Source organism: Callithrix jacchus, chromosome 6 (assembly GCF_049354715.1).
Source record: "Callithrix jacchus isolate 240 chromosome 6, calJac240_pri, whole genome shotgun sequence".
NCBI classification, from domain to species: Eukaryota; Metazoa; Chordata; class Mammalia; order Primates; family Cebidae; genus Callithrix; species Callithrix jacchus.
The window spans coordinates 70595444-70610629 of record NC_133507.1 but is presented as its reverse complement, the minus strand read 5'-3'; the positions used below and the strand labels follow the sequence as shown (position 1 = coordinate 70610629).

Genomic DNA, 15186 nt, shown 5'->3' with positions numbered 1-15186 from the left:
TGACCTTAGTCTTCCCAAATAGGCAACTGAAGTGTCTATTTATTGCATAGATATTTTGATACTTTTCAAAATTCAAAATCTGTAATAGATTGTTAGGAAAAAATAACCCAAATATTGAGAACTGGTTGGGTGGTAGGGAGAAACAGCCCTCTTCCACTGCTGGTAGGAGGCTGATCTGGTACAGTTGTCTGAAGAGCAGCATGGCAATATCACGGCAAGTTAAGCAAGTACAGACCTAACAACTGGGCATTCTCCCCTGTGTAGATCCTAGAGAAACACTTACCTCTGGATATTAATTATTAATTGCTGTATAACAAATTACTCAAAACAGAGTGGTTTAAACCAACAATAAACATTTATTATCTCATAGCTTCTATGGGTTAAGAAGTCAGGAGTGGCTTAGCTGGGTGGTTCTGGCTCAGGGTCGATCATGAAATTTCAGTTGAGATGTTGGCTGGGGCTCCGGTCATCCAAATGTTTGACTTGGGCTGAAGGATCCACTTCTAAGGTGCCTCAGTCAAAGGGCTGGTAAGTTGGTGGTAGCTATTGGCTGCTCCACAGGGCTGGGCTGCTAGAGCGTCCTCATAACATAGTGGCTGGTTTTGCAGAGAACAAGTAATCCAAGAGAACAAGGTGGAAGCAGCAGTGTTATTTTATGGCTTAGTCTGGGAATTCACAAGCTATCACTATGCCATATTATGTTGGTCACAAAGATTAGCCCCAATACAATGTGGAAAGGGATTATACAAGGGCATGAATACAAGGCAAGGATCACTTGGGACCAACTTGGAAACTGGATTCCATACACAAGTCTATGTATTAAAACAATCACTGCAGTATTATTTGCAGTGACAATGAGCTGCAGGTAACCTAGGTTGTCATTTCTAGAGAAATTTGTAAGTAAATATGGTGTATGCCTCTGATGGAATACCTTATAGCAATCTAAACCAATGAACTAGAGTTACACTTTTTTTTAACTCAAAAGAAACAGAAACAGAATTTAAAGACAGTAGGATTTATAGCATAGGGCAATTCATATGTCTAAAAACCACTGTGTGTACATATGTATTTTTCATATTATATAAAGAAACATATTGCCAAATAAATACCTAAAGGGTTGACTGGAAAGGCATATTTTAAGTGGTTGTATATGGCGGAAAGTGGAGACCAATGAAAGAATAAAACAAAAAAAGCAAAAAAGAGGGGCTTTGCAAGAATAATGTAAAGAGTGTGCCATTAATTAAAGAAAGGAATTAATTACCTCAATTAGTTGAAGTTTAAAAAAAAAATTCCTTTTTTTGGTAGAGTTGTAATGTGGCCAAAGCAAGTCTAAGAGATCTTGTTGAAGCAAGATTCTAACAGATAAGATTCTATTCATTTCCCTATTTTTTAAAGTCATCCCTGTGGAAAAAAATTTTTAGTGACTCATGTCTGTAATCCCAGCACTTTGGGAGGCTGAGGCAGGCAGATTACCTGAAATCAGGAGTTTGAGAACAGCCTGGCCAATATGGTGATACCCCCATCTCTACTGAAAGCACAAAAATTAGCCAGGTGTGGTAGCACGTGCCTGTAGTCCCAGCTACGTGGGAGGCTGAGGCACAAGAATAGCTTGAACCTGGGAGGTGGAGGTTGCAGTGAGCCACGATCACACCACCCCACTCCAGCCTAGGCAACTGAGCAAGACTCTGACTCAAAAATAAAAATAAAATAAGATAAAATAAAATACCTCCCTTATTCACCTTGTTGAAATAAGATTCTTTTAGCAAAACACAAATCTCTTTCATTTCTCAAATGGAGATACTTAAAATGTAAATAATCTTGAAAGAGGTAGCTCAAAAATTAAATTTATAATTAAGAGTAAATGTATGATAGCAGGTTTCTTTGTTGAGAATGTGTCTAATCGGATAAAGCTAAAGGAACATAATTTTGAATTTCCTTAAAGAATATGGGGATTGAGTGGTTGGAAAAGAGAAGGAGCATGGAGGGGTACATTAAGGTACCAAAGACAGATTAGATCCTTCATAATTTAGATTAAATATTAAATAGCTTGTGACAAATTTTATTTTGGGGTTGGAACAAGAAAAGGATCACCTTGCATTTATGGTTAATTTATTTCCTTTGAATTTTAGGTGTACCTATAGACACATTTTCACCTGTTTAATTTTCACTGTGGTTAACAACTCAAATATTAATTTACTGTCTACATATTGTTTCCAACTGATGATGATTTTCTGTGTTCAGCAGTAGTGGATTGTTTGGTTATTCCTGGTTGGTCACCACTTGAATGATAATCTAAATCTAAACTTGAAAGTAGGCCAGTTTTAAAATAATTTACAGAGCATTTAGGACTAAAATGAAGAAGGTTCACGTGAAAGCCTACTTTATCTTAATGAAAATATGTTATATATACTTGCAACTATGTGACATCAGAGAGTTAGGATAATTTTTTTTTTTTTAATTTGAGGAGAACAATGATACTGGTTTTATTGAGAATAAGCCCAACCTAGGGCACTGGGAGTGCACGAGTCACTTACATAACAAGTGATCTATGATGTATAGGAACGACTGTCACCTACTCCAACTGCAGCCCTGTGGGATCACACCCACCAGTAAGGTTTTAACAGCTACCTCTGCTGAGTAACAATGAAGACACCAATCCAAAGGAGCCAATATATTTACCAAGCTTTCCTTTTTTTTTCCCTATTTTAAAAAAGTAAATTATCACTCTCACAAAACTTTGTATATGTGTGCTTAAGCATTTTCTCATTTATGAGCCCTTCAGACACTAGACAAGTTATTATCAAGCCACTTATGAACTGTCTAATATAAATTAATGTAGGCATATATAATCTCTAAGGCAAAAAAAAAAAAAAACAAAAAAAAAAACCTCATGAAGTATCCCCATGGATTCCCCTCATGAAGACTCCCCATGGAGCACTAGGCAGTTCTAGAAACACAAAAACCAGACATTGTATTCACAGTGCCACCTTCTTCCCTGCTCTACAAGGCATTTTTGCTCAAGCACCAGCCCCCTTAAGGCATCACTACAATATTTGGTTAACAGAAACAGACACATTTACATAGTAACAGCTGTTTTTCATATAAGTCTTCACAAACAGTGGAGATACTGAAAATACTCTGTGCCTTTGAAGCTTTGTGAAGGTAAAACAAAAATTTTTTTCAAAACATTTCTATTCTCTCTTCATGATAAAAAACAGTGGACAATATCTAAGGCCCACTTCAAGGGGCTATAAGCTCCATGAAAGCCGTGCCTGGCTTGTACAACAGTGATTCTCCAGAGTCCGGCAGAGCTCAGCAGGGCAGCGAACTGTATTTCTTGAATGCTTGGAGAAATACATGTCTTATTAGACTAATTTATATATCAGTTTTTCTTCTTGACAGTTGGGTTATTTGGCTAGCCATAGAGACATTTTTCATACCAGAACAAGATCTAGTGTATTCTAATATTTTCATCTTGAAAATGTGAAAGAAGAGAGAAGACCAGGTCCAGAGAAGTTTACAGACCAGTGAGGCTCAGAGGCTACAGAAGTTTGGCCACTTGACTGAAACTCACCCTCTTCCACCCACCCCAGTGCTCTGTGAGCCATACTGTACACACTGTTCCTCCTTTAGGTCTCTGTAAAAATCAAATTTAAATTAACTGGCTTTATAAAAAAGAATATATTTTCAGTTACATTAAGAAAAACTAAAAAATAAGTTTGTAAAAGTCTTTTATTGTATCCGTGCCACACATAGTGAAAAATAACACTCCTAAAAAAAAGAATGCTACCTTTTTTCACAACATTTTATTTTAAATAAAACTTCAAGTACTCTTACATAGGTACAAAAAAAAGTCTGATCTATTTGCCTCCAACAGGCCACCACAACACACAGTAGATAAAACACAGTGGTTACAAATGTCTTTTAAATTTATTTCTGAGGCAAGGCAAATGGGAGGGAAGTGTTTCTATGAAAAAATACTGTGTGCGTAGGAAATTGTCACAATTTTATTCCACGTGGATACAAATGATTATACTTTAATTTAGGCCCTGGTGGCTTAAAATTATGTAACAAAATAGAAAAATGGAAAACTAATATCCCCTACACCCTGTTTCAAAGGCAGGCACTACCAAGATTAAGGAGACGCCACAGTGTTGGTAGAGGATAATTACTGTACAGACTGTATAGCTATCATTACCTTAAGACGAAAATAAAACGCTACAATCCTCTAAGGCATGAACAATAATGTCTGCAAACAATATATACACATAATACATACTTAAAACAAGACTTAATATAAACAAGAATGAACAGTATATACATGTCAATTTTTTCACTGTTTTGAAATACAATTTAACTACACAAGTGATGCAGCAACATATATATATAAATGTACTTGTAACTCTACAGTAAAGTTTCTTTTTGGTGCTTTTATAGCACATCAGTGTAAACAGTTTAACTTGGCTTTGTTTTATATTTTAAAACATTCCTTGTTGTATTTTCAAGATTTAAAGCAATTTTCTAGTTCTTCCTTTTCACAGAAAACGAAGATTCTGGATGTGGTTTAATCATAAATAATTCATAAAATTAAATACATTCACTAAAAAATAAACTACAAAGTAAAAAAATGAAAAATAGATATTTATTGAGAGGGAAAGGAGAACCATTTCCCACATTAGAGCTCTGGTGTTGAGTATTCAGTGCGATTTGATATATTTTAATTGCTATTGCACTATAACACCCTTTCCTTTGAAAATTCTTTGGGTGTGCTTCCCTGTTCTACCTAAATTAGCTGATAAATCACACAAACCAATAACCAAGGGCCTTGGTTGTTGTAGGAGTGAAGCCTTTAAAAATGGTATCATTCTTCTGATACTTTTTTTTTATACTTATCTTAAGAAAAAAGAAAGTCATTATGTATGTGCCTTGCACATTTATGTAAATACAGTTCACATTGCTGGTCTCATTTGTCCTTGTTTAAAAGAAAAAAAATAAAGAGATTATTATAACTTCAGCTCACTTTGAAAGTATCTGTCCACTTTTTTTCAAAATACTTTCTCATATTGTGGCCAGCTCTGCCTATATCAGAATCATCTTCATTAAATGTTTCACAGTTGTCAAAAACAAGCCTGACATCTAGAGCAAAGGTTTCAAGGTTTGGATACCTGAAAGAAAACACATAATTAGTGATTACTTTCGTAGAGTGGCTTTGTTTTGTAAAAAAATGAAGAGTTAGGATAACTGCATTTAAACTGATATAAAAATATGATACACTTTTATAGATAGAACATTTAAAAAATTTTGTATGTTCTGGAACATACTGGATTTAAAGAACAGGTTAAATGGAAAAACATATTTCTCTAAAGATCAAAACATATTTCAACTGGCATTTCCCCATATCCCATCTCCTGTTTGACCTCTGTCACACAATTCTGTCACAGGACCTATCCCACTTGACTAATTTATTAGGTTATCTGACCAAATGTATCACTTGTAGGATCCTATTATCTGTATTCAAAAATGCTCAGCTGCAGGAGAAATCATGTAAATGCTTCCTATGCAATGATAAAATTAACACTTGTCTTGTAGCTGTTATATACGGAATTCCCCATTTCTCTTATCTTCTCTTATAAATGCTCTTTTGCCCAGGAATTGGAGTATGATGAACCCAAATAGGCAAACAAAGCATATGCTATCTCTGTACTAGAGGTAACATTATGAGGGTCTGTCTTTCAACAAGAAGCAGTGTGGTTTCCATGCTTTTCTGGTGAGATAAACCCAATTCTCTTTCTCTGTAGGAAAACAGAAAAGAGAAAAGAAAGATGAATGAATTTGCCTAAGCTTATTAGTAAGAAAGAAATGGTCATTTCGAGCCAACTCAAGCCAATTCAATAAATTTTAAAAGACAGCTTTTAGAAATTCAAATTTTAAATTAACTCTAACCTATGACAAGCTGGATACTAAAATAATGTAAACATTAAAAATATCCCATGAGTGTAAATTAGTACAACCACTATGGAGAACATTTTGTAGGTTCCTCAAAAAACTAAAAGCAGAGCTACCATGTGATCCAGCAAGCCCACTGCTGGGTATATACCCAAAAGAAAGGAGATAAGCATATTAAAGAGATATCTGCACTCCTGTGTTTGTTGCAGCACTGTTCAAATAGCCAAGATTTGGAAGCACCCTTAGTGTCCATCAATGGATGAATGGATAAAGAAAATGTGGTACTTATACACAATGGAGCACTATTCAGCCATAAAAAAAAAAAATGAGATTTTGTCATTTGAAACAATGTGGATCAAGTGGAGGTCATTATGTTAAGTGAAATAAGCCAGGCACAAAAAGACAAACATCACATGTTCTTACTTATTTATGGGATCTAAAAATCAAAACAACTAAACTCTTGGAAACAGAGTAGAAGGATGGGTACCAGAGGTTGGGAAGGGCTGTGGGGAGGTAAGATGGTTAATGGGCACAAAAAAATAGAAGGAATGAATAAGATCTAGTATGTGATAGCACATCCAGGGGACTATAGTCAATAATAATTTAACTGTACAAACTTTAAATTAAAAGAGCATAATTGGATTATGCGTAACACAAAGGATAAATGCTTGACGTAATACTCAATTTTCCATGATGTGATTATTATGCATTGCATGCCTGTATCTTGTACAGCCCATAAATATATACATCTACTATGTATCCACAAAAATTTAAATAAAAATTAAAAAAAAGAAATACCCCATGAGGGACTGGTGCTGTGAAAGCTTGTCAAAGCGGAATTCTATTTTTTTGGTGAAATATCTTATATGACCTTTCACTCCCTTCTTCTGTGTAAATGAAAGAAAAATTTCTGTATGTTTAATATGCTCACATGTAACCTCATCCATTTTCCTAGGAATTATTTGCTTATTTTTATTGAGGTGAAGAAATTCACATAAAATTAACCATATTAAGTTGGACAATTCAGTGGCATTTAAGTCACAAAATGGTATTATCGTCACTTCTGTCTTCAAAACACTGCCATCACCCTGAAAGGAAACATACTCATTAAGCAGTTATTCCCCATTCCTCCCTCTTCCCAGCACCTGGCAACCACCAATCTTCTATCTGTCCCTACGAATTTATCTATTCGGGATACTTCATACAAATGGAATCATACAGTATGTGTAGGAATGATTTTTATAAAATATTTTAAAGTTACTTTAAGAACTACTTCTCTTTTGATTGTTCCTTACCCTAAGAAAAGGTTAATGATTAACCTTAGGGAGAGTGGAACCCAGGAGAGAATTCTAGGCGAGATTCTAGCTGAAAAATGTATACAACTCATATGTGTGTCCTTCCTTTAGGGGATGGCCAGCTAACGGAACTCAGAAAGATTCATTAAAGTAGGCCACTCCCTCTATTCTAAACATTTCTAGTTTAAAAATTTTAAATATGGTTTGTGAGTTTTGGTTCTACCTCATTAATTTGGGTTTAATCAACTCCAACTAGAGAGTCTGAGGAACTTGAATCCACTGAATTTTGCTTCCCACACAGCTGGCATCGAAAACAGGATTGCACAGACTGTTTTTCCTTCTCTCTTCCTCTTCCCCTGTGACTTCCTCCATTTACCCGAACTCATTTTCCAAAGGAGCTCTCATTTTGTAGCTTTTTTTTTTTGAGATACAGTCTTACTCTGTTGCCCAGGCTGGAGTGCAGTGGTGTGATCTTGGCTCACTGCAACCTCCACCTCTGGGTTCAAGTGATTCTCGTGCCTCAACCTCCTAAGTAGCTGGGACTAAAGGCATGCGCCACCATGCCCAGCTAATTTTTGTACTTTTAGTAGAGACGAGACTTCAACATATTGGCCAAGTTGGTCTCAAACTTGTGATCTGTCTGCCTCCAGTCTCCCAAAGTGCTGGGATTATACAGGTGTGAGCCACCTCGCCTGGCCCATATGATTTTGTAGCATTTTTTGTTATATTTATTTTGAAGCCTATTTGTTTTAGGAGTTTTGAGGTTTATGTTAATCCTGTATCCAGGAATTGGAAGATCATGGAAGTTAAAATCAAGAGTTAATTTAAATCCTAGTAAAGTCTTCATGTGTAATTCTTTGTCTCAGCCACGTCAATTACAAATTTCATTGTGCCATCCATCTAGACAATGGACTATTTTGATAGAACAAGGAAAGAACTAGTCCATGTCTTGATCACAGCATTTGCATATTGGAACCAATCAGTACCAATCAATCATTTTAATGGTTTTAAATGCTTCCTGAATTTAGGGAGGTCCCTTCTATAATTAAGAAAATAATAAAACAAAACAGACATAAACCTTTGGAAGACTGTTATTTCATCTCCCGAAGAAATAAATTAGTCATCTGGTTAACCTAGTAAATCACTTGGTATATGTGAGGGACACTGATCATTATAAGTTCTATTTAACTCTTCTAAATTAAATATAGAGTACACAGACTCCAGTTATTTTCACCAAAAGAATGTACAGGAAGATCTAAATAATATACTGAATAATAACAACATAATTAAAATACACATTGCATGAGTATCAGGAGAGCCTCTCAAAGTAAGTAACTTTATTCTTGAAATAGGATTGCAAAGAGAATATGGTAGAGAGGAGCAAATAATAGTTCTTTCTCCACATTAATAAATGGAATTTTGGTATTCTCCAATAACTACATTAAAGCTCTTAATATGTAAAACTTCCAAAGATCTTCTATTTCTGCATTATGATCATCTAACAATATTTGAGTCAATTTTTGTTAAATCCACATGAGGTGTGGTCACGCCATAGATGCAGAATTCTGCTTAGCTATTACTTCCTTTGGGAGGCTTTCCTGATACTTTTCCTTACCTTCAGCCTAGGTTTGTGGTGCTCTTTCAACGTCAAAAGCAGGTTTATTACATTTTTTTTTTTTTTTTTTAAGATGGGGTTTCACCATGATGGCCAGGCTGGTCTTGAACTCCTGACCTTAGGTGATCCTCCCACCTTGGCCTCCCAAAGTGCTAGGATTACAGGCATCAGCCACCGTGCCCGGCCTATTACACTGATTTTTAATTTCTTAAATAATTTTAGTTGGTTTCTCTTCTATACTATTCTACTCTAGCCAAATAGATACACACCCACCTGAAAGGAAGGGCCTATATCTTATGGCTAATTAAAATAACTTTGGCTCACTACAAATATGCCCAGCACATATCAGGGATTCAATAAATATTTAGTAAACTGAAATGATTTACTTACTGTCCACTACTTAGTTTCTCTCTAATTGTGGAAAAATCCATAGGCTTCTTAATAACTTTCTTATAACCAGGAACAAGTTTCAAGTTTACAGGAAGTAGGAAAGGCCATGCATCCTCATGAGTTTCCATTTCAGTCAGAATCATACTAAAGAAAATAATGTTTGAAATCAGTATCCACAATTGTCTATTTTCTAATTAAAAAAAATTTCAGTTATTATATATATGTATATTATATATATACACACACATATATATATCTGTGTGTATGTGTGTGTGTGGGTATATGTATATATATATATATATATATATATATATATATAGAGAGAGAGAGAGAGAGAGAGAGAGAGAGAGAGACAGAGACAGAGGCAAAGGCTTGCTCTATTGCCTAGGCTGGAGCACAGTGGCGCCATCTTGGCTCAATACAACTTTAGCCTCCCAGGTTTAAGTGATTCTCCTGCCTCAGCCTCTCAAGTAGCTGGGATTATAGGTGTGTGCCACTACACCCAGCTAATGCTTGTATTTTTAGTAGAGACAGCATTTTACCATGTTGGCCAGGCTGGTCTCAAACTTCTGACTTCAGGTGACCTGCCCGTCTGAGTTTCTCAAAGTGCTGGGATTTTAGGCATGAGCCACTGTGCCAGGCCTATTATAATCTTTCAAATAAAAACTCAATGCAAATTAACATTAAAAGACAAAGGAATAGATTTACTGTACTTACACATTTTCTTAATACTTATGCTTTACATTTTTTATTTGCACAAATTATCAGAAAGGAAGCTTTAATATGGTAAAAGGTTTTTTAACAAATAAAATGGGAAGTTTTAATATAGAGTGCATGAAAATGGAAATAATACCTGCAAAGAGCTAGGTCCTTGGAGTCATCTCTTTTAGGTTTCTTAACCGAAGAAAAACTTTCTTGTTTTGACAAGTTAATAGAAGCATTTTCTTCCATTTTTCTTTTCTTGAGGTCTTTGTTTCCTCTTTTTAGAGAACTACTTGTAGATGCAGAGTCTTCATCTTCCGTATCTCCTGTTAAAGTTACCTTCTTGCCTTTCTTTGACTCATTAGTCTTTTTTCCTTTGACATGAAGTTTTTTGATTTTTATAGTTTGACCACTTGCCTTTAATTAAAAAAAAAGTAAAATGAAGTGTAAGAAAGTGTCTGTCTACAGACCTTCTATTATTTTAAATTATGAACGTCTGACAGGACAAACAAGTAAAAAGAATAACTCTGATCTAGAATAGTTATAACTATTATTCTTAAGAAAGATCTGTGTATTTTTTCTCTCATAAGGATAAAATCTAATAAAATATGAAAAGTCTATTAATCTTAAGAATTCTTAAAACTTGAGATGCTGATCTCATGGTAGTTCATCTATAGAACATGTCTGTAGTATTCCTTTAGTGTAGGTCACTAACTGAATGATTTTAAAGATACAAAAGAATTCTCTTTTGGAGCACAACAGAATTAGAAATAAAGATGAATATAAATGAAAATATAGAAATAGTTAAAAAGAAAGTTGAAGAGATAATAAAAAGCCAGGCCAAAAAATGAAAAAGAGCTAAGGAAGTGTCAAATAGAGAAATCCAAGTGATCGAATCTACTAGAAATTGATTATTTTTTTGGGTAAAAAATAAAGGTATTTGCAATAAGAAGAGAATTCCACAAACTTGTGATTCCCAGGTGTGAACTAAGCATTGGTGAAAGATGGGGGAAAACGATGTCTGTTTTTGAAAAAAACAACATAGAAAGCTATAAAAGACATTGTGCTTGGAACCAAAGGATATGAATTCCAGCTATGGCTCTGTTACTAACTTTGAGCAAAAATATTTGTGAGGTCTTGTTTTCTAATTTTAAAAATAAGAATGAGAAACCACATACTTGCTAAAGTCATTCTAGCTCTAGGATTACATGCAAAAAAGAAATCTCAATGTGGTCTTATGCAAATATAACCACAAATTGCAGGCAGCACATGAATGCAACAAGAAGGGTGCCCCACCCTGTATTCATAGAGAAATAAAATCTGCCTTTTGAGAGTTAAATGTTATGATAAATATAATAGATCATAAAAGAGAGATGTAAAGTTCTGGCAATGTATGACTTTTATTTTGATTTTCCAAATATGTGGTACATACCAAACACTTTTAGAAAACTATTCCTTTAACTAGATTGTTAAAAAATTCTAGACTGCAAAGTCATATAATCAGTGTAGCAGGCCAGGCACAGTGGCTCACGCCTGTAATCCCAGCACTTTGGGAGGCTGAGGCAGGCAGATTACAACATCAGGAGACCGAGACCATCTTGGCCAACATGGTGAAACCCCATCTCTACTAAAAATACAAAAATTATCTGAGTATGGTGGCGCATGTCTGTAATTCAAGCTACTCTGGAGGCTGAGGCAGGAGAATCGCTTGAATCAGGGAGCCACATGTTGCAGTGAGCCAAGATGGCACCACTTCATTCCACCAGCCTGGCAACAGAGAGACACTCTGTCTCAAACAAAACAAATCAGTTTACCAATAACTTAAAGTTAGCTGTAGTCGTTTTTTTGTTTTTGGTTTTTTTTTTTTTTGGCAGTCTCGCTCTGTTGCCCACGCTGGGAATACAGTGGTACAATCATGGCTTACAGTAGCCCCAGCCACTCGGGTGGCTGACATGGAGGAGTATCTGTTGAGCTCGAGTGGCTGGGGCTATGGGTGTGCACCACCTTGCTTACATTACTTGAAAATGCTCTTAATCAAATAGTTAAAATTATTTGCTTCTTTATTAGCAGGTTAAAGTATAGTTAAGGAGATATTTTAATTGACTAATTGATTTTAAGGTAAACCATAAATCCCAAGCTTTCTCCATATCATATCAAAGAATCACAACCTCTGTCAGTGACTGAAATAATTAACGTTTTATTCAGTCTCTTCTCCATTTAGTTATTTTTATTCATTAAAATCTGATTATTTTGTTTTTTTTTTGTAAAATACTGAGCTTTCAGTACTCTGAAATCATTAAAAAAGGCAGAATACTTAACACAATGAAGAGGAAGTCCATTTAATGACAAGTTAGACTGAATAGCTTTATTACTTAAAAAAAAAAACAAAATGTTATAAATAGTGGGCCAAAACATCTAGTTTCTATTTGAACTAAAATATTATTTGGTATAAATTTCTAACAAATTAATACATACAGTAAGAAAATATAAAATTGGGCTGGGCGAGGTGACTCATCCTGCAATCCCAGCACTTTGGAGGCCAACAGCAAGGTCAGGAATTAGAGACCAGCTTGGTCAACATGGTGAAACCCCATCTCTATCAAAAATACAAAAATTAGCTGGGTGTGGAGGTGCATGCCTGTATTCCCAGCTACTCAGGAGGCTGAGGCATGAGAATCACTTGAACCCGGGAGGTGGAGGTTGCAGTGAGCTGAGATCACCCCACTGTACTCCAGCCTCGGTAACAGAATGAGACTGTTTCAAAAAAAAAGGAAGGAAAGAAATATACAATTGAAATCACAGAATCAAAAGACTTGTGATTTTTAAAAAAAGACAAAAAATGATGTGGGTCAGCTGATCTAATTAGATAGTACAAACACACATACTTTAAAAGCAAACTTTTTATCTAGTTACTCTGTTAACTTGATTACTTTGCTCTTGGGCAGAGCATTCCCCAACCCCCATCACCTTTTCTTGGCTAGAGTACGAATTCAAAGCGGAACTTCAGTGGATCCTAAGCAAAACTTTTCAGATTTAATGAACAATGGCACATATCTTTTATGTTTATAAATTCTTATAAGTCACGAACTGGTGACTCACAGGCTTCAAACAGGCCACAGAATGTGCTATTTGCTTCAAATAATGCTTGTAAAAATTCTGAATTTGTTTCCAATACTTAATATTTGGGAAGACATAAAAATCCACAGTCTCAACTGCCCTTGAATATATGGGTTCTTGAACATGGGGCCCACATTCCTACATGACAACAATTGGGTAGAGTTGAGCTTTGACTTAAATTTAAATAGAGACATGATTCTCCTGTTTGCCACAGTGCCCCCTAGGGGATCCAATGAACTCTTTCATGTTACTTACTTGGCTTTTGTAGGCACTGAAGTTTGAAATGTCTAATAGGTGAGTTTGTGTGTGTTATCTATGTGTGTGTTTATAAGTGTGTATTAATACAATTGGCCCTGCAGGTTCCACATCTGTGGGTTCAACCAACCACAGATAGAAAATATAAAACAAAGCTGGGCACAATAGCTAATGCCTGTAATCCCAGTACTTTGGGAGGCTGAGGCAGGTGGATCACTTAAGGTTAGGAGTTTGAGACCATCCTGGCCAACATGGTGAAACTTCGTCCCAACTAAAAATACAAAAATTAGTTGGGTGTTGTGGTGCACGCCTGTAGTCCCAGCTACTCAGAAGGCTGAGGCAAGAGAATCACTTGAATCTGGGAGGTGGAGGTTGCAGCAGTTGCCACTGCACTCCAGCCTGGGTGATAGAATGAGACTCTGTCTTAATTTAAAAAAAAAGAAAAAGAAAATATAAAACAAAAAGCCAACCTCCTATAACAAAACAATAAAAATAATAAAAAAACAATATAGTATAACAACTATTTGCATAGCATTTACATTTTATTAGGTATTACAAATAATCTAGAGATGATTTGAAGGATATGAGAGGATGTGTGTAGGTTATATGAAAATAATATTCCATTTTATATAAGGAACTTGAGCATCTGTGGATTCTGATATCCATGGTGATGCTGGAGCTAATCCCCTGCAGATACTGAGGGATAGCTATGTTGTAGGTATATGTACATACACACATACACACACACACACACACACACACATCCTTTTGATTCTGTGATCCTATGATCACATATATACATACATAAACACACATACACATAGAGTAAAAATAGTTAATCAGGATGATGTATCCAGAAAAAGCCACTTGAGAGCAAGGTGTATGTATAGCACAAATGTTTTAAAATAATTACAAATTAACTATGAGAAACATCTAGTTTACTACAGTTAAAAAACAAAAAAAGCAGAGGCTTGGAAAGCTGCATTCACAGAGAAGGGCTCGAATGAGATTATAGATTTTATGTCTCCAAGTCTACTCCTGAAATGATAGATAGCTAAGGATACTAATTTAAGAATATTTATTGAAGACAAAATGTCCAGGTGATACTCCCAAGACTTCAAACACTTATCTGTTATTAATTCATAGAGTATTAGAGAAACTTTCTATGACTTGACAGTTTATAAAGCTAAAAGATAATTTTATGTACAATAAGAGATAATTTTGTATACAATCTGTGAAGATCACTGCTAAGTAATATTTAACTATGTATGACAAAAATGATCGAGAATAATCAAAATAATAAAAAAAGATTATTAGTGAATATGATGTCATGTAAGACCACTTGCTATCTAGTGAAATATAGCCTAAACATAGTAAGTATTAAAATAAACACAGAACTATAACATTATAAAAACTTTCACATGTATGACCTTATTTGTTCTTCACAAATCCCCACAAAGCAGATACTATCCTATTTTACAGATGATAACCCTGAGGGAAAGAAAGCACTCCAATGTTTACAGATCAGGGAGGTAGGGAAAAATCATCAAAGGAGACTTGAGAAGAAGAAAATACTGGAAAGAAAACCAGGTGAGTATGGTATCCTAGAAGTCAAGTGAAAATCACTGTTTCAAGAAGGAAAGAGTGTTCAGCTCTAGCAAATGTAACAGGTTGGATGACACAGGCACTGATCACTGGAGTGAGAAATGTGAATGCTATTTGTGGCCACAATAAGAACATTTTTGGAGAAGCTGTGGAGGTGAAAATCTACAGTGAGGAGAGTGAATCAGGGCTGAGTGTGGTGGCTCACATCTGTAATCCCAGGCTTCAGAGGCTGTGTTGTGAGGATCAGTTAAGCCCAGGAAT

The 15186-nt window shown here is 35.4% G+C and overlaps 1 protein-coding gene across 50 annotated transcripts in view; it reads right to left on the bottom strand.

Moving 5' to 3' along the window:
• Window positions 1-336: 336 nt before the first annotated feature.
• The window catches only part of BAZ2B (bromodomain adjacent to zinc finger domain 2B), a 449976-nt gene continuing 435126 nt past the window's right edge, over window positions 337-15186 (bottom strand). For 46 of the 50 annotated variants that reach the window (XM_035304715.3, XM_078327583.1, XM_078327573.1 and 43 more), the window contains 4 exons: window positions 10100-10365; window positions 9247-9390; window positions 5021-5165; window positions 337-596 (listed from right to left, as the gene is read on the bottom strand). In XM_035304715.3, the coding sequence (XP_035160606.3) occupies window positions 504-596; window positions 5021-5165; window positions 9247-9390; window positions 10100-10365 (648 nt within the window). In that variant the 3' untranslated portion in view covers window positions 337-503. Of the gene's footprint in view, window positions 597-3789; window positions 5166-9246; window positions 9391-10099; window positions 10366-15186 lie in introns of those variants that run through there. The other 4 variants (XM_078327594.1, XM_078327579.1, XM_035304754.3 and 1 more) reach the window with 1 other exon arrangement.